Source organism: Vombatus ursinus, unplaced genomic scaffold (genome assembly GCF_900497805.2).
Source record: "Vombatus ursinus unplaced genomic scaffold, bare-nosed wombat genome assembly UNPS02014812.1, whole genome shotgun sequence".
In the NCBI taxonomy this organism is placed as follows: Eukaryota; Metazoa; Chordata; class Mammalia; order Diprotodontia; family Vombatidae; genus Vombatus; species Vombatus ursinus.
Genome location: NW_020954590.1, coordinates 56,513,188 through 56,533,468, shown reverse-complemented (window position 1 = coordinate 56,533,468; position 20,281 = coordinate 56,513,188). Strand labels below are relative to the sequence as shown.

At 37.7% G+C, this 20,281-nt stretch overlaps 1 protein-coding gene across 1 annotated transcript in view; it reads left to right on the top strand.

Annotated features, from left to right (window-relative positions):
- Nucleotides 1–20,281, top strand: part of LOC114053711 (carbohydrate sulfotransferase 9-like) — a 283,467-nt gene that overhangs the window by 109,401 nt on the left and 153,785 nt on the right. The window contains exon 3 of the mRNA XM_027876841.1: nt 4,967–5,007. Coding sequence (XP_027732642.1) covers nt 4,967–5,007 — 41 coding nt within the window. The remainder of the gene's footprint in view (nt 1–4,966; nt 5,008–20,281) is intronic.

Genomic DNA, 20,281 nt, shown 5'->3' with positions numbered 1-20,281 from the left:
TCATTATTGATATCTGCCCATATGAAAAATGAAAGAGGTTATTTTATTATTTTTAGCAATACTTAATTATTAGATTTTAAATTTAAATATATTAAAAACAAACTATTTTACTTGTTATAGAAGTCCATGTAATAGATAAAAGAAACTCTATTATCTGTTATGTTTGGGGAATGGAATAATGTGATTATACAAATACTCAGTTTAATAATTAAATTATCATCTCTACTATAAAGGGATGATAAAGTTTCAGTGAGTTGTAATAAAGGCCATCTTTGACTTTATGGTGAGCTTTTCCTAAGAAAAATCATCCTGACTCAAAATGAGATGTCAATTTTTGTTTTTCTATAGGAGGAAAAAAAAATAGGAGGAAAAATATACTACCCTATGAGGCCTGACTCCCAACTTTTTTTTAGAAAAGACCATACAGTGATACAATATTGAATCAAATATTAAATATAAATGATATATTAGGGCAGGATATTGCATCAAGCCTTAAAATATAAATAAATCAATCAAGCAGAGTGATACAGCAACCAATCACATAAAAACTGATGACATCTTTTATATGAGCTCTTAAGGATAGCCACTGTGCAAAGGTAAATGGTGTCCTACTGCACCATGGAGTTGGGGATAAGGAATTATGTGCCCCAGCAGACAAGGTGGATGGGATTGCTTCTACACTGATTGGTGAGATTAGTGTATTAATGTGAACTTTTAGGAAGTGGAATCTCTCTGAGCTGGGAGTTCTCTTCTAACAAAATACACAAACTAAAAGCTACGACACATAATTTAGTATTTTATGTTGGTCCATAAGGCAATGGGGGAGTCTTGTTGAGCCCTGGGATCAACACAGCAAACATGTACAAGTCATTTCATGGTAAATGGACAAAAGCACAGGCTAATAAGTTGTAAAAGCTGGAAATGATGTCAACTTTCAGAATAAGAATCTAATGCCACAACTCATGGTCCTGAAGACTGTGCCAGCAAAAGACAGGCTCCGGCAAGTCCTTACACGCTAAAAATCCCAGCAGTGACTATCTGTCATTTGAGAACCAACTTGGCTCTCTTCAGAGTGACATATCACCAACAGAGAGGGCAAACTGCCCCAACTCCTGAGACTATTCATGTAGGGAGTGAGTTTCTGTGTGCCAGAAATCACGTAACCTTGAAGTACTGAAGTAGTATCAGCTTTAGTTGATTAGAGAGTGGAATTAATTAGGCTTGAATCATAAAATTGATTCCCTTCAGGGCCAGATAGCTTCACAAAAGGAAAATTTCCTTTATGGCTAGAGACTGGGCCTAATGTATACATGAACAGAAAGCAGGCAGTGCTAGAGATAAACACACCTGCCCTCCACCTCCTGGCCCAGATCCTATAGGCAGTTAGGTAGTACAGTGAAAAGAGCAGTGGATTGGCGTCAAAGAGGCCAAAGTTCAAATCATTCCTTGGACACTTACTAAGCTATGGGACACCGGGGGCAAGTCATTTAACCTCTGTCTGCCTCAACTTCCTCATCTGTGAAATGGAAATAAGAATAGCACCTACCTCCCAGGGTTGCAATGAGAAAAAAAAAAGAGATAATATTTAGGAAGCACTTTGCAAACCTTAAAGCATCCTATAAGTGTTTTTTTTTTCTTTTTATCACCATCATCCTCTAGGCTGCCTCCCTGAAATCCCTTACACCTCAACCTTCCAGTCTGTTCCCTTTCCCTTTCCCCCTCCTGGCTAGAATTCAATGCTTCCTTCCCCCTATCACCTCTGCAAGAGGGAATCTGAGGCCTTCCAGCTCTATCCAACACCCGCCTTGTGGGGCTGCCATAACCACCCCCATAATTTAGAATGCCAAAGACAATAATGGCAGCAGGCTCACAGCTTATATGCCCTTGGAAGAGGGGTGTTTCCGAAGGTGGCAATCAACTCTGATTGGTTAACAATTAACGAAAGAGTGAATATTATAATGAGGGGCTGGACCTATTCTAACAAACCTTGATCGTGTCATTTTCTTCTAAGTTACCCAGCCTTGGGCAATCTGTTCAAAGAATTTATCTGTAGCCTGTTCTTGTGTTGTTGTTGTTGTCTGTCTTTCATTTTCGAAAAGTTCCATGACCTCAGGAAGGTGATGGAGTGACTTGCAAGAGAATTGGATTTAAGTGAGGGAGGGCTGTGCAAAGTCACCAGCCTCACTCTCTCCTCCTGAGCCACCTGGGTCTAGTGGCCAGATATAGATCAGGAACACTAGGTCCAAACCTGAGTAGAAGGTTGGATGGGGTCTGACCAAAATGGAGGAGAGTTAATTCAATCTCATTATCAGCAATGTCCTTCAAGAGACTGAACTTTGAAATGAGGACTATAGAAAAAGGGGGAACTCTGGATCTCCCCAAATCATTGCTTATTAATAATCATTTCTGTCAGTGTGATACCATGGCTTGCCAACTTTCCTACTACTGCTACCTATGGTGCACTGGGATTTAACATATGACCTTCAATTAAACCCTCTGGCCTACTTTACTATCTGCCTTGCTACTCTATCCTTCAGACCCCTGGACCTTGCCATCCCCCTTCAGCTGCATTCTCAGGATTAGTGGGCCCTTATATCTGCCCTGCAGTTAAAGCCCCGATTTTATTTTCTCCACAATCAGAATATGAGCTCCATTAAAACAGAAATTGTATCATTCTATTTGTATCTCTAGTGCTTGGCACACAGTAAGTACTAATAAATGTTGGGGGGCATTTCTCCATTCATTCATTGTGTGTCCTTGATCACAAAAGAGTTCAAAGGAGAGAATGTGCATGGATAAGTGCTAAATGTATTATCATCAACCAAAAAAAAAAAAAAAGAATTTCAAGGTACATGTCCTATATGCCTTATCTATTTGCCATGTTCTCATGCTCTCCTCTAACTACCTGAGATTCCCCTGCCAAGAGACTCCATTCTAAGACTATGGTTCCAGAACCAGAATGCCTCAGAACTTTTCCAGTTCTCACCCCCAACAAAGCTATTTTCTATGGAAACATGATAAATTAACCTTTGTTAAATTGTTCATTGTTGTTGTTCAGTTGTTTCAGTAGTGTCTGACTCTTTATAACACCATTTGGGGTTTTCTTGGCAAAGAAATTGGAGTGGATTGTCATTTCCTTCTCCAACTCATTTTTTTAAAGAAGAAGAAACTGAAGCAAACAGGGTTAAGTGACTTGCATAGCTAGTAAGTGTTTGAATCCAGATTTGAACTCAGAAAGATGAGTATCCCTGACTTCAGGCCCCATATATTCCTTGGTGAAGTTCATCTCCCTTGTCCTTAGAGAAACCACCTTTCAAGTTTCCCTTATGCAGGTAGGTGGTACCATAGTGTTAAGTGACTTGCCCAGGGTCACACAGCCAGTAAGTGTTTGCGGTTTGAACTCAGGAAGATGAGACTTCCTGACTTTATGCCTGCCACTCTATCTACTGTAAAACTTAGCTGCCCAAGGTATTCACAGATGATAATAATTAATGTTGTATTCCTTCAAAGTAACATATTCACATTTTACAGGGGCCTTCAGTGCTTCCTTAATCCAAGGGAGTGACTGGTATGAGAATTTCAGGTTTCTTAGCATGCCAGATTTGGGAGCAAGGGATTCTTAGTGGCCCTGTAGGTAGGAATAGTGTATTATCTTTTAAAAGTGTTTCTTATGTCTTGCATTTTTACATCACCTTTTTCTCCAATATATCTCCTCTCTTACCTACAGAGTATTCTTTATGAGAAAGAATAAAAAAGAAATGGGGTAGGGGAAACAGTTCAGCAAAACTAATCAACTCACCAACAAGCTTTACATTCAATGTACCGCACTCATAGGCCCTCATCTCTTCAAAGAAGGGAGGGAAATATAATTTCCTATGTCTTCTTTGGGGTCAAATTTGGTCATAGAATTATAAAACATGTAGTATATTTTTATTGTTATTGTTCTTTCCATTTACATCCTCAAAGTCATTGTGTATATTGTTTTCTTGGTTCTGCTAACCTCACTTTGCATGAACTCATGTCTTCCCCCGCTTCTCTGCATTCATCGTATCCATCATTTCTTACAGAGCAGTAATGTTTTATTAAATTCATAAACCACAATCTGCTTAGCTATTCACCCAAGCTTTAGGCATCTACTTTGTTTCCAGTTCTTTGTTACTACAAAAACTATTATTATGAATATTTTGTTACGTATGAGACATTTCTTTTTGTCTTTGACCTCCTTGAGTTATAAACCTAGTAGTTAGATCTCCGGGGTGGAGCATCTCTTCCTTCCAGAATGGCTGGCCCAAGTCATAGCTCCGTCAACCGTGTACCTGTCTTCCCACAACCCCTCCAACATTGAATACTCCCATATTTTGTCATCTTTGCCAGTTTTCTGACAACTCTGCTGTGAGTTGAAGCACTGGATTAATTTTAAATATTGTACCTATTCTTTAAGGATTATCACAGCTCTTAGTCTTAATGCTTCACCTCTCTCATTTCTTTTCCCTGATTCTCCTTGTCTAATGAAGTAAATCTCTGCATGTGACATCTTAATTAGCATTATCATAATAATACCTCACATGCCTATAGTGCTTTAAAGTTTGCAGAGTATTTTATAATTGCTATTATTTTCTTCTTTTTGCAGATGAGGAAATTGAAACTTAGGGTAAGTGACTAGCCTAGGATCATGTAGTATCTACAGCAGAGTTAGAACTCAAATTTTTATGACTCCATGTCTAATTTTCTATCTCTTATAACATACTTCCTCTTCAGTCCCCCTACATAAAACCTTCCCTTCCCATGTCTAAACTTCCCTTCTCTACCTACGCCACAATTTTTCAATGAAAATATATTTTTACAAAATCTTCTCTGAAGCACATTAGCTTTGTGTTCTCCTGTAGCTCGGTAAATATATTAATAACAAGAAGAATAACAAAAGTAGTAATAAAACAATAATAGAATTAAAGTAATACTCTGTAAGTTATAACCAGATAGTTTTCTCTCTACCCTGTCCTAGAATCAGTCAATAATTAACAAGCATGCCAGTCACTGTACTCATTAAAACCAATATAATGTCACAAATAAATAGTCCCTGCTTCCATGGAAGGGGCAGCCAAGTGGTTCAGTGGATAGTGCACTGGGCTTGGAATCAGGAAGACCTAAGTTCAAATCCATCCTCACACATTTACTAGCTGTGTGACCCTGAGTAAGGCACTTAACCTATATTTGCTTCAGTTCCTCATATGTAAAATGGAGATGTACTCTGGAGAAGGAAATGACAAACCACTTCAATATCTTTGCCAAAAAAACTCCATGGACAAGTCCATGTGATCACAAAGAGTTGGACACTATGGAACAACCGAATGACAGCCCTCATGGAGCTTACATTCTGTTACATTCAATATGTGCATATGTAAGTGTAAACAAGATATATACAAAATAAATGCAAGATAAGTGAGAGGAGCACTAGTAGTTTGGTGGATCAGAAGGAAGAAGGAAAGGAAGGAAGGGAAAAAAAGGAGGGAGGAAGAGAGGGTAGAAGGAAGGAATGGAAAAAAGGGAAGGAGGGTGAAAGAAGGAAGGGAAAGAAAGAAAGGAAGGAGGAAGGGAAAGAAGGAAGGGAGAAAGGGAAGAGAGAAGGAAGAGAGAAAGGGAGAGGGGAAAGGAGAGAAGAACAAAAAGGAGGAAGGAAACAATCATTTATTAAGTGCTTTCTTTGTGCCAGGCTCTGTGCTAAGCACTTTAGAAATATTATCTTGGTGTGGAGCCACGATGGCTGAGTAAAAGCTATGACTTGCTTGACCTATCCCCCAAATCCCTCCAAATACCTATAAAAATGGCTCTAAACAAATTCTAAAGCAGCAGAACCCACAAAAAAGACAGAGGGAAACAAATTTACAGCCCAAGACAGCCTGGATGGTTGATTGGAAAGGTATATTGTGCCAGCTGGGGAGAGGAGCACAGTTTGGCATAGACGTTCACGCAAGGCTGGCTTCAGTGAACCTGAAGCAGGCCTCAGAGGACTGAATCACAGGCAGCAGTGGCGGTTTCCAGAACACTCAATCCACGAATGCGAAAGACAACTTAGAAGGTTAGTGGGAAAAGTCAGTGTCTGCCCTGAGAGAGAGAAGCTAGGTCTCAGCCCCAGTCCCTGAGCTCAGCTCTGGGGCGGTGGCTGTTTCCAGAGCTTCCAGCCCACAGACTGAGGGGGAATCGAGTTGCTGATCAGAGGGGGATTGCAGGGATCTCTCTGCTGGTGCAGGATTATCTTTCTTTGCCCATGCTTAGATCTGGGTCACAGTTCTAGGTGGCGGTCCTGGGGAGAGGAGGAGTGCTGGTGTGGTGGAGCTTGTAGTGGTGGTGGAGAGGAAATCCTCCTCACAGTTCCAAGACAGAAAAGAGTGCTTGTGGTCACTCACAGACCAGAGCACAGGCCAGGAAAGGAGTAAACACCTTGCCTTGATCATAACACCTTGGAAGAACTGAAAATGTGTATGTCCCTAGAAGTATCTCTGAAAATAGCCACACAAAACCCCTAAAGCTTGGGACAGTACATTCTCCACATTGGAAAGCCCTACCTTAACAAAGAGTTAAAAAGTCAGGTAATTGACTGGGATCATGACCAAACCTCGAAAAAAGAGTCAAACCATAGCATCTTACTTTGCTGACAAAGAAGATCAAAACATACAACCAGAAGAAGACAACAAAGTCAAAGCCCCTACATTCAAAGCCTCCAAGAAAAATATGAATTGGTCTCAGGGAGTTCAAAAAATATTTTGAGAAGCAAGTAAGAGAAGTAGAGGAAAAACTGAGAGTGATGCAAGAAAATCAAGAAAAACAAGTCAACAACTTGCTAAAGGAGATCCAAAAAATATTGAAGAAAATAACACCTTAAAAAATAGCCTAACACAAATGGCAAAAGAGGTCCAAAAAGCCAATGAGGAGGAGAATGCCCTAAAAAAGCAAAACTGGTCAAATGGAAAAGGAAATCCAAAAGCTTACTGAAGAAAATACTTCCTTAAAAATTAGAATAGAGCAATTAGAAGCTAGTGACTTTATGAGAAATCAAGACACTGTGAAACAAATCCAAAAGAATGAAAAAACATCGTGAAATATCTCATTGGAAAAACAACTGACCTGGAAAATAGATCCAGGAGAGAGAATTTAAAAATTATTGGTCTATCTGAAAGCCATGATCAAAAAAGGAACCTAGACATCATCTTTCAAGAGATTATCAAGGAAAACTGCCCTGATATTTTAGAAGCAAAGGGCAAAATAGAAATGGAAAGAATCCACCATCACCTCCTGAAAGAGATCCCCAAAGGAAAACTCCTAGGAATATTGTAGCCAAATTCCAGAGTTCTCAGGTCAAGGAGAAACTATTGCAAGTAGCCAGAAAGAAACAATTCAAGTATTGTGGAAACACAATCAGGATGACACAAGATTTAGCAGCTTCTACAGTAAGGGACTGGAGGGCATGAAATAAAATATTCTGGAGGGCAAAGGAGACAGGATTACAACCAAGAATCACCTACCCAGCAAAACTGAACATAATCCTTCAGGAGAAAAAAATGGTCATTCAGTGAAATAGGGGACTTTCAAGCATTCTTAATGAAAAGACCAGAGCTGAATAGAAAATTTGACTTTCAAATACAAGACCCAAGTGAAACATGAAGAGGTAAACAGGAAAGAGAAATCATAAGAGACTTACTAAGGTTGAACTCTTTACCTTCCTGCATGGAAAGATGATACCTATAACTCATGAGACCATTGTCAGTATTAGGGTAGTTGGAGGTTAAAAATTATATGTATGCATATATGTGTGTGTGCATATATATATATATATATAGAGAGAGAGAGAGAGAGAGAGAGAGAGAGAGAGAGAGGACTCAGGGTGAATTGAAGATGATGGAGTAATATCTGGAGAATACAATTAAGGGGTGAGAGAGGATTATACTGGGAGAAGGAGAAAGAGAGAGGTAGAATGGGGTAAATTATCTCACATAAAACAGATAAGAAAAGGCTTTTACAGTGAAGGGGAAATGGGGGAAGGTGAGAGGGAATGAGTGAATCTTATTCTCATAGGATTTGGCTTAAGGAGGGAATAACATACACACTCAATTGGGTAATCTATCTTATCCTACAGGTGAATGGGGGGGTGGGGAAGGAGACAAGAGAGCAGGGGGATGATAGAGGGGAGGACAGATTGGAGGAGGGGGTAATCAGAAGCAAATGCTTCTGAGGAGGGACAGGGTCAAAAGAGAGAATAGAATAAATGGGGTTGGGATAGGATTAAGGGAAGTATACTTAGTTTTTCACAACAAGCCTACTATGGAAGTGTTTTGCATGACTGCACATGTGTAATCTGTATTGAGTTGCTTGCCTTCTCAATGAGGGTAGGTGGGGAGGGAGGAAGGGAGAAAATTTAGAACCTAAAGTTTTAAAAACACGTTTAAAAATTGTTTTCACATGCAACTGGCAAATAAGAAATACAGGAAATGGGATATAGAAATCTACCCTGCCCTACAGGAAAAAAGAAGGGGAAGGGGATAAGAGAAGGGGGGTGAGATAGAAGAGAGGGCAGATTAGGGGAAGGGGTATACAGAATGCATGCCATCTTGGGGTGGAGGGGGGGTTGAGATGGTGAGAAAATTTGGAACTCAAAATGTTGTGGAAGTGAATGTTGAAAACTAAAAATAAATTTAAAAAAAGAAAAAGGAAAGAAATATTATCTCATTTCATCATCACAACAGCCCTCAGAGGTAAGTGCTAGTACTATCTCCACTTTCCAGTTGAGATGGCAGACAGCCATTAAGTGACTTGCCCAGGGTCACACAGCTAATGAGAGTCTGAACTCAGGCCTTCCTGACTCCAGATCCAATGTGCCACCTAACTGCCTCTAGCCTAGAGCTGGAGGGTACTTCAGTGGCTATCAAACATTTTACAGATGGGGAAATTGGGACTCAGAGAGGTTAAGTGACTTCCCCATGTTTACACAGAGATAGGATTTGAACTCAGGCTCTCTGACTCAATATCTAATGCTCTCTCCACTGAACTATGCTGTCTTCATTGTACCATGTTGTCTAATTGGTGCCTAGTTCTTCTTGTTAACCATGAATAAAATTGTGTATATATCTTAATTAATATATCTTAATGGAATAAAATATGTTTAAATAGCACTTTTTAATTTACTAAGCATGTTTATCACATTAACTTTGTGAACTAGGGAGTAAAAATATTATTATTCCCTTTTTATAAATAAGGAAACTGAATCTCAGAGAAATTCAGTGAATTACCCACTGTAACGCAGCTAATAAATACTAGAGACAATTACTTAAACCCAAATCTTTGGATCCCTAATTCTTTGTTCTTGCCATTGTATATAACACTCTGTCTTTCACATTCATTTAAAAAGTATATTATCTATCTAAAATTTTCTAGCATCATGAGCCCTAGGAGAGGTACCACATCCCTTTGCCTTCCACAGCTTGCAATCTGAGAAAAATTAGGTGAATAAGTAACTAAAAGTGTGTAATACCATAATGAAATGAAGACCATGGATTCTAATATAGAAGACATAAGACTGAGTCCCACCTCTGTCATTTTCTATAGGTGTAACCTCTGTCATGTCATCTGGTCCCAGAGGACCTCAGTTTCCTCATTTGTAAAATGGGGATACTAATGCTTGTACTACCCCACTTTCAGTTCCTAAATGAATCAAATAAGATAATGCATGTCAAGCACTTTCATTGTCACAATTATTATCAATACGAGATCCATTAATTCAATTAAGCAGAGATTTACTAAGGGCCTACTAAGTACAAGCACTGTGCTAAGTTCAGAGGATGCAAAGATGAAAAATGGCACCCAGAAGTTTACACTGTACTTGGGGGAAGGCAATGGATGTGCAGTGGAAGAACTGGACAGGATCAGAGCCAAGTGTTACACAAGGTAGAGTCTGATAGGGCGAAGGATGGATTCAGACAAAGTGCTCTAGAAAGAGTACTTTTAGCTGGGTTCAATGAAAGTTTCAGGGAGGAAATAGCACCCTAGAAAAAGCTGAAGAAGAAAAAAAAGATTTTATCAGGTAGAGATAGTATATAGGCATTTTGGACAGTCCATTCAAATACATAAAGGTAACTGATGAAGCCTAGAGACTGAGGATCGTTTCATAATTCCATTTGGCTGAAATGTGAAGTGCTTGATGGAAAGTAATATGATATATCTGTAAAGGCAGGTTGACACCGTATTGATGAAGGCTTTAAATTCAAGCTGGGTAGTTTATTTTTTATTCCATCGGCAAAAGGGAGCTTCTAAAGACTTTTGAGTAGGAAAGTGACAGCTGTGGGAAAGATTGATTGAAGAGGGAAGAAGACCAACTGAGATGTTATCATTGTGCTCTAAGAGAGAAATGATGAGGCAAAATCGAGATGTGTGGGTTGCAGTGCGAATGGAGAGGACTTTTGAACTGATTAGATATGATGCGAAGAGAAGAGAAGGAGAAGAGGCAAAGATGACTCAGATTTTGACCCTGATTACCTGGAAGACTAGTGGTGCCATCAAGAGGAATTAGCAGTTTTCAAGGGCAAGCGGGTTTAGGAAGAGGTTGAGTTAAGTCAGATATTGTGAGTTAGAAGCGTTGCTGGGTCAGTTATGTGGAGATGCCTAACAAGCAATTGGAAATATAATTCTAGACTTTGAGGGAAAAGCTTAGGTTTATATAAAGTGATTTTTGTATCGTATACATGTAGTGGTTGATTGAAGCTATGAAAGTGAATTACTCCAATTAACAAGATAACTCCTACTTAGTCTACTCAATCAACAAGCACTTATTAAATTGTTACTCTGTACCAGGGACATAATGACAAAAATGAAATGGTAATTGTCCTGAAAAGAGCTTACATAGAGGAAGACTTCCTCTTGTATATAGGTCCTGTACAAGGTTCTAACGTGACATGAGAATTGTAACAAATAAGTGAGGATGGATGCTAAAGATTAGCCTGAGCCAAAGACAAAATAACATAGAAACAGTCTATGAAGAAATAATGGCAGATAGTAAGCAAGCACAATACTTATACAACATAAAAGTATGAAGGAGACCTGAGCCAAGTAAATATGATGTCCATTGATGCATTCTGAATTTGGTAAAAATGGAAGCACAATTGAAAAGCTTGTTGTGACTTGGTAAACATAAAAAACAGGAACAAGGTGATTTTTAAAAAAGTCATTCAAGATCTCTCTTGAGTAGAAGGGTCAATAGTCAGGAACTCTGGTGGGAAGACATTACACAAGAAGGACTAGGAAAACGTTAGTGGCAACAGTTTGAATAGATAGGAAGATTAAATGTCTAATCGTGTATAATTCCACATAGTCTTCCTTACTTAGAAATAATGTTGGACTCAATAAAGAATATGGGATTGGAATGAGAATGATCCCAGGCATTCAAAAACTCTGGTTGTTATGAGGACCAAATGAGCTAATAAAAAACTTTATAAACCTTAAAGTGTCATATTTTCAAATTATTATTATTATTAAACTAAGTAGATAAGTTTTAGAGATTAAGTGACTTGCCCAGGGTCATAGAGCTATTAAGTATATGGGAGGGGAGGAGGTGAACAGGACAGAGAAGCAGATTTGAACTCTGGTGACCTAGACCCTAGGGTCAGCATTCCGGCCATTGTACCATACTGTCTCCCTAAAAGCAAATTTGTTAATAAATACATAACCTCAAATCTGTTTCTTTTGATCTGAGTCAGAATACTGTCTAACAATTGGATTTGCTATTAATCCCAGAGGTGCAGAATTTTAATTGTTAGGGTTTGTGGGAGGAGATCTGACACTTTTGAGTTTTATCTTTGTCTTTAGGCACCCCAATACTACTTGTTGTCTTGAATTTAGTTTGTCTGCCTGACAAGTTAATGAGTATCCCCTATTCAGTGACACTGGAACATAAAATAGGAATACCACATCTTTGATCTTTTTCAGTCTTTGTTCTATCTGTTCCTTTGAGGCATCCTGTAATTATTCCAGAATATATATTTAAGTATCAGTAAAAATATATGTATATATTACCTGTATTCAGAATCTTCCTGCTTTGTGCTGATGTGCTTTTATACGCAGGAACCTATGTTCAGAAGCAATTTGAGAGGCTGAACTGAAAAGAGAGTGCAGTCTGTCATCAACATTTGTGTCTCACCTTTAGTAGCAATACTGCATACTCTGGCATCCCCTTTAATTGCAATCAAATTCATTTTTTAGTACTTCATTTGCTATTAATTTAGACATCCACTTTAGGCCTCTGCATTTCAGAAAAATAATGAGATATGAGCCACGATATTTCTAAGTCAGAAGTTCACATTTTATTTTCTTCATAGAGGAATGAGCTAGAGTTGTGTGCCTTCCCAGCATTGCTCTCTGTTAGACAGAACTCCTTCACAGTTGCATACATCAGGCATCATTGTGTGCCTGATGAACAACCATGCAATGTCTTTCAGGGAATTGAGCAGGCATTTTTTAAAAGTCAAGGTATAGCATTTAAATGTTTCCTTATCAATACATTTGCAAGATCTTTGCTGGAAAGAGTAACCTTTTGCCAAATGTCAAAATGCTGGGTAAATCATATTTTGACAAGCATATAATTGATTTGCCCCTTAAATGGGTCATAGGATCATAGCTCTAAAGCTGGAAGCAAACTCAGAAATGATTTGGTTTAACTTCTTCATTTTGTAGATAAGGAAACTGAGGTCCAGGGAGCTTAAACTTAATGGTCATTATCTTTTTACAAATTAACTTACTAACTAAATTTTCAGTGTTCAGTGATCATTTAGCTGAATTGTTAGTTAAAAATAATTTCTTTATCCATTAATTCATGAAGCATTTATTAAGTGATTTTTCACTTAGCTGAGACACTAAGATAAAAAAACCCCAATACTTGCTTTCAAGAAGTTTATATTTTATTAGATGAAAACAACATGTAAACTTTAAATACAAAAATACACAGAGTAAATGCAGAGTAATTTCTAGGAGGAAGGCAGGAACATCTTGGAAGAATCAGGAAAGGTCCCCCATAAGGATGTGGCCCTTGAGTTGAGCCTTGAACAAGAGAAGGTAGGGATTCTAAGAGGCAGAGAAGAAGAGGCAGCATATTCCAGGCAGGGAGATGGGTTTTGCAAAGGCACAGAGATGAGAAATTGAATGTTGTGTATGAGAAAAGGAAAGCAGGCTGCTTTAGCTAGAATGTAGGATTGTAAAGGGGAATAAACCTAGAAAGATAAGGAGCCTGAGACTCCTTCTAAGCCACGGGGAGCCAATGGAACTTTCTGAATTGGGGAAGGTGAATGTAGTATTTATTTTACATATCAAATATATTCAAAAACTAGTACTAACTTTTAGTCAATTGGAATCACTGGATAGAATAACAACAAAATGGCAATCATGGAAATATGGGTGGGGTTTTTAGTGATGCATTCATGGAATCTTAGGACTTTGAAGCAATCTTTCTTGGATTTTTCAAAAAAAAAAAAAGAAAAAAGGAATGGTCTTTTCTTTCATCAATGTTTAAAAGTAATTTTTCCTCTCTTCAATATTCACCAATTCGTAACCATATAGGAAAGAAGAGAAAGAGGACTAGAACAGATAATCAATTAAATCTTTTCTGATACAATCACTGAAAGTTTTTAAACATAGACTTACTAGGTCTTCTCAATTCACTTCAATTTCACTTTATAGAACCTGTAGCCTCCTGTGTAGTTCTTCATTTTACAATTATATACAGTCTCATTCCTTTAGTGGGCTTTGAATGTCAACTGAAGCCAATGAGTCTATATTCAGGATGTATGCTTTGCATTGCATCCATGCCAGTAGTGGTATTATGTTAGCTGAAAGTACTCAAAGTTTCAGTGATCAAAGTGCTTGAGAGACTGAAAATAAACTTAGATGCTAAAACAGGGAAGGCTTTCACAGGTTTCATTATCTCTAGGTTATATTCATATGAGTAGAATCTTTGGGCAGAAATGGATACAGGCAGATGAAATGCTTAACTTCTTATATAATTATAACCACTTCAAGTGGACAGGACTGCTATTTGACAATCTGTTTGCATTTACGAAGATCTCTCAGTTGTGTGTATATGCACGTGTATGCATATTTGTGTCCCTGTTAGTGTTGAGGGCACTAGCCTCCTCCTATTCCCCCAGGCTCACAACCTAGGTATCATCCTTAACTCTTCACTATCATTCACACCCCACCATATCCAATCTGTTGCAAAGGCCTGTAGATTTCACCTTTGAAACATCTCTTGAATATGCCGCCTTCTCTCCTCTGACATTGACAGTACCTTGATACCCACCTTTTCCCCTGGGACTGTTGCAATAGCTGTTGAAATTAATTCTCTGAAATAAAAAGAAGCTGAAGACCAAGCATTTATGATTTAATTTCAAAGGTAGCATTTGTATATCAAACCAGGTCATTTGACTCCTCAGATGTCAGTGACAAGGAGTGATCTACAGAGCTGACTTTTACAACAGAAGAGAGGAATAAAAAAATACAAAAACTTGTTTAGAACATAACTTAATTGGACAAGACAGATCATCTGACTAGTGCACTTCTCCCAGGCTTTCTTAACCCAACAGTAACATCTAGCTGTCAAAGTGAGACTACTCCAGAAGTTCTTGCCCTACAGGTAATACCTTTTGTAACCAGAAAGGTCACTAAAAGTGTAACTTGTGGTTTGAAGTTAACAGTCATCCCCCATCTTTCAGAGGCCAACCTTGGAAGATTCTATTATTCAACTTAACCTCTAGGTCAAAAAAAAAAGGTGGAGTTTATCTACCAAGACTGGAAAGAGGAACTTAACTTTGGTTAAACCCCCTTTCTACCAGAAAGAGGAACTTAGCCTTCAAAATAGTCTTGTGATCCTATGATTATTTTATTCCTACAAAATATATATATCTTAGTCTAAATTATTTGCTACTAAATGACAAAGCTTTATCAACCTATCTATTCACCAAATCTATAGGTAACTCAGTCTTAAGAGAGCACCTGTGTTAGTCTGGCTTAGTCGTTAGAGCTAGCTTTTCCTAAAGAAGGGTGTTTACTCCCATAATCAAACTAAAAATAAATCTAAGTAATCAATACTAACTCATTTTCTTTCCATAGCCTTCGGGTTGGTAAACGTGCCACTTGTCATGCCCCACACCAGTTCATCCTCTTTTCAGCCACTAAAGTAATTTTCCTAAAATGCAAGTCCAACCATAACACATACACACACACACACACACACACACACACACACACACACACACACACATACTACTCAATAAACTCTAGTGACTTCATCTTACCTCCAGAATCAAAGATGAAATCTTTTGTTTAGCATTCAAAACCCTTCAATATCTGCCCCCTTATCCCACCTCTCCAGTCTTCTTATACCTTACCATCCATATTCTTTGATCCAGTGACATTGGCCTCCTGGCTGTTCCACAAACAAGACACTCCATCTCTTGGCTCTGGGAATTTTCTCTGACTATCCTTCATACCTGGAATGTTCTCCTTCCTGAGGATCTCTGCCTGCTGGCTTCCCTGGCTTCTATTAAGTACCAACTAAAATCCCATCTTCTACAAGAAGTCTTTGCTTAGTAAATATAATTGACTAATTGACTGACATCCAAGTCTTTCCACAATTTTTTTTTAATTTATCATAGTATCATGGAGATGGGTGACCTCTGAGAGCATTTTATCCAATTCTCTTAATTTCCAGATGTAGAAATGGAATCTAAGAGAGGGGAATATGATTTACCCAAAGTCACTCAGCTAGACTAGAGGAGAAGCAGTATTCAAACGCAAATCCTCTAGCTAAAAATTCAATATTTTTTCTCTCACACCATACTACTTTGCTAAATTATCATGTATAAGAAACCAATAAAGAATATTTTTGCAAAGGACAGAGTAGGCCATTTGAATAGTACAATATTCAGTGTGTGGTGGCTAGAATAAAACCTAAATGCTAATAATATGAGGTCAAACGAGAATAATGTTCTTATGAATAATTGGACACCTTATTTTACCTCAGTGCTTGTTTTGTTATTATTTTGGAATCTGAAAAGAAAAATAATACATTGTCAGATCACTTTAAAGAGTAGTGATTTAGATAGAAACCATGTGTTTAATATTCTGATTCTTCAACCTTTTGAGTACATCCTCTATCATTGTAGATTATAATACTTTTATGCCTTAATAAATTTTATGGCATGCTGGAGTCAAACATTACCTGGTAGCCAACCTTCTGAAGATAAGTCTCTTTATTTAGGTAGGCACATATCCAGACAACAGACATTCACTCTGTCACTGAGCCCAGACTCAAGGTCTTTAAAACTTATTGGTACCTGCCAGAGCTTATACTCTATTAGCCTGGGCTTTAAAAACCCAGGGTCACCTCTATAATTATTGGGATCAGAGCAGGACTTCAGTAGAGAACAAATAAAATATACAAAGCAACTGTAGTTTCCACTGTATACACAGTGTATAGATTAGTCTACATAGAGAACCCTAGACATAAATTTCAGAACAGATATGGTAGCTTAAAATGTAGACAAAGACAATAAGATGACAATAGTTATACATTTGTTTTTGCTTCTGTTGGAATGTATAAGGTTTGCCACAGAAAGAGGTGTTCATATAAATAACACCTCACCCTGAAAAACCTGCCCAATTCTTTTCAGTCTTCTGAGGAATTGTAGAGCAAAGAGTAACACCAAGTCAATCTGTCAATAATTAACAAGTGTTTACTAAGCACCTGTCATGTTTTAGGAGGTGGGTTCTACAAATGTGGAAGTCAAATAGTTCTTGACCTCAGAGGTCTTATACAGCTAGGTTTAATTCATGTGAATAATGAATCCCCTAAAATGGTCCCATACTTTGGCCACATAGTAAGAAGACAGGACTCATTGGAAAAGACCCTAATGTTGGGAAAAGTTGAAGGCAGAAGGAAAAAGGAACAGCAGAGGATGAGATGGATAGATAGTGTCTTGGAAACAGTCAATATACACTTGGACAAGACTTTGACAGTGGAAGATAGAAGTATGATGTGCAATGGTCCATGGGGTCATGCAGAGTCAGACATGACTTAAAAAACAACAACAACGACAACAACTGGTCACATGTATTTGAACTTGTACTATTTGAAGTTATAACTATGTAAATATGGTCATGGGTTCCAGCCCAATGGAAATATGTAGTACAAATTTGAATAATATGACAATGTTAGAGGTTTCATTATTCACACTAATCAAGACCTGTCTTCTCCTAGCTCCAGACACATCATCTGCTCCTCCAGCCCACCAACATGGCAAACTTACCTTCCTCATGGCCTGACACCTGCTGCCACCTATCCTCAACCTGCATTTTTCATTCTCCTACTTCCCAGATCTGTGTTGTGTTTCATTTTTTTTTAATGTGGCATAATCTACAGCCAATGAAATTGTAATGGGTAAGGATATAAGATGTAGGCATTAAGTATTCTGCATATACCTGCACACAAGGATAAGTCTTAGGGAGAATTTGTATTACATAGTTTCATAAAAGGATGTTCCAATTGTAAATATCTATGAGGCTTCAGGAGGTTCATTTTTTCTTAGCATGTGTAGTGTTTTTTAATGTCAGCCCACAAGACAGAGGCAACATTTAATACTATTGTGCATTTAGTATGCTCTGTACATACTGAAAAATTAAACTTTATGTAAAATATGAATGTGCAGGAAGTAACTCTCAATGTCTTACTAGTAATGGATGTGCTAAGGTTGATAGTTCCCAAATCTGAATTTTTCTCCTCTAAAAAAGCAATATTTTCTTGATACTACTCTTCATTCATTTATTTGTTAACAGACCTCCGAAGCAATGGAAAAAGAATCCGGAAACTGTTGTGTTTAGTCTAGTAAACTAAAACATTCACCAGACTAAACTTAATCCTTTTTTCCCGTAAAATGGTGTCTTACATTTAAAAATACACACTTGCTTCCTTTCTTGCTTATTTTAGATGAGTATTGTCATTAATTTTAATTGTCATTAAAATATCAGCATTGCAGTCTTTCTCAAGGTGAAGGTGTGCAAAACAGTCAATAAATGAAAAAAGAAGAGTACTTAATTGAAAACCTTAACAGATATTAGTTTTAGAGAATGGAGAGTGACTTAAAAAGTGAGAGTAGAGGTCAAGGCTTTTTATTGGATTTTCAAGTAAAAAAGCTTTATAAACCAGGAGAATTTGTAACAGTCACACTGCTAGAGTAGCAACAATGATTTTTCATAGGTTAAACATTTTTAAGTAAAATACATACACCAGTAAAAAAAAAAGTATTCACAGAAATCCAATATAAATTTTATTTTTTCTGATTATCTTAAAGAAATAAAATTTGAGTAAAAATATACATTTTTAGTACAAAAATATATTTTACATGTACAAAATATATTTTTTAAAAAAATTTAAATGCTGTTGCTCTATGCTTGGGCTTTTTCCCCCTCTTCATCTCCACTTCCTGGCTTCCCTGCTCTTCTGCAAGTACTAGGATCCTACCTTCTGCTAGACACCTTTTCTGATCCATCTTAATACTAGTGCTTTTCTTCTGTTGTTAACCTCCAATTTATCCTGTACATATCTTATTGGTACATAGTTGTTTATTTACATGTTGTCTCCCCTGCTGGTCTTTGAGCTCCTTAAGAGCAACTGTGTTTTGCCTATCTTTGTACCCCCAGCACTTATCACAGTGACTGACACATAGAAGGCACTAGATATGTGCTTGTTAACTGACCGATTATTCCCTAAGAAATATGTAGTTATTCTCAGAGTCTCAGGTGGTCATGCTGTCTCCTATATAGAGAAAGCAGAAGGTTTGAAAATCACAGACCAAAGGAGAATTTTGTTGTGACTGATGAGAAGCAACCTGAGAGAAGAGGATAGAATAGCTCAGAAGCAATTCAAGCACCCCTGAATTACTATAAGGGAGAAAGTCTCTTTTTACCACTAGAATTTATTTTGGAATGACGATAGTAGTAAGAGCAAATCTCACATTCAAAGCGATTGAAGGAATTCAGCATCTCTTATAACTCATAGTTCAAACAGCATGGGATATGATTCTAACAGTAAGGACCCAGAAGATGCTCATTTCTTGGGAGTTGAGGCTATGATCTTGAAAACTCATATTGAACAGTAAGGTATGTGGGAAGAATACATGCACTCATTCCATAACTTTTTTTGACAGAATGCACTGCACTAAGCATTCAGATAAAGTGTCATTGGGACAAACTGAAAACAAATTCAAAGTGACATAAATTTGCAAATACTATGTGTTTAAAAAAAAAGCAACCTATTAAATGCAAGATAGCAAGGCATAGTGGATAGAAAGCTAGATTCAGAGCCAAGAAGACCTCTGACACATAATGGCTGTTTGACCATGGGAAGCTTCTTAACCTCTGAGTTTGTAAGGCAATTCTATCCACTATAAGTTGCAGAAGATGACCTGATTTGCAATTGTTGCGAAGTTTAGTTATCCAGGAATTCTCCATATCATTGAAATCATAGTTTTAGTCCCTATGTGAGAGACACTGGAGATAAGAAAATGAAACAACTCTTGCCTTCAAAGTGCTTATGTCTGAGTTCAAATCCAGCCTCAGACACTTACTAGCTATGTGACCCTGGGCAAGTCACTTCACCCTGTTTACCTCAGTTTACTTATCTATGAAATGAACTGGAAAAGGACATGGCAAGCCACTCCAGTATCTTTGCCAAGAAAATCCTAAATGGGGTCATGAAGAGTCAGACACAAATGAAAAATGACTGAACACAAAGAAGAGTTCTTGTGGTCTTAAATTTAGGGAAGCTTAACTCCCCATTCAATATTTAAAAGTTTTGTAACTATGGGTAAGTTTTAACTATTCTGCGACTCAATTTCCTCATCTGTAAAACAGGGATGAAAATACCTGAAAAAAAACTACCTCATAAGTTTGTTGTGAGAATCAAATGAGATTTGTATATTGTTGTCAACCTTAAAACAGTATATAAATGTTAAAGATTATTATTTCATTCTCCCTGTCTACTACCTGCTTCTCTACAGTCTACAAACACACCCAGGTCTCCCTCATCCTCCAAAAACTCTCTCTTGGTCCATACATATACAATAAATATAGTCCCATATCTCTTCTGCCTTTTGTTGCTAAAGTTCTTGAGAAGGCCATCTATAACAAGTGCTTCCACTTCCTTTTCTCTCTCTCTCTCTCTCTCTCTCTCTCTCTCTCTCTCTCTCTCTCT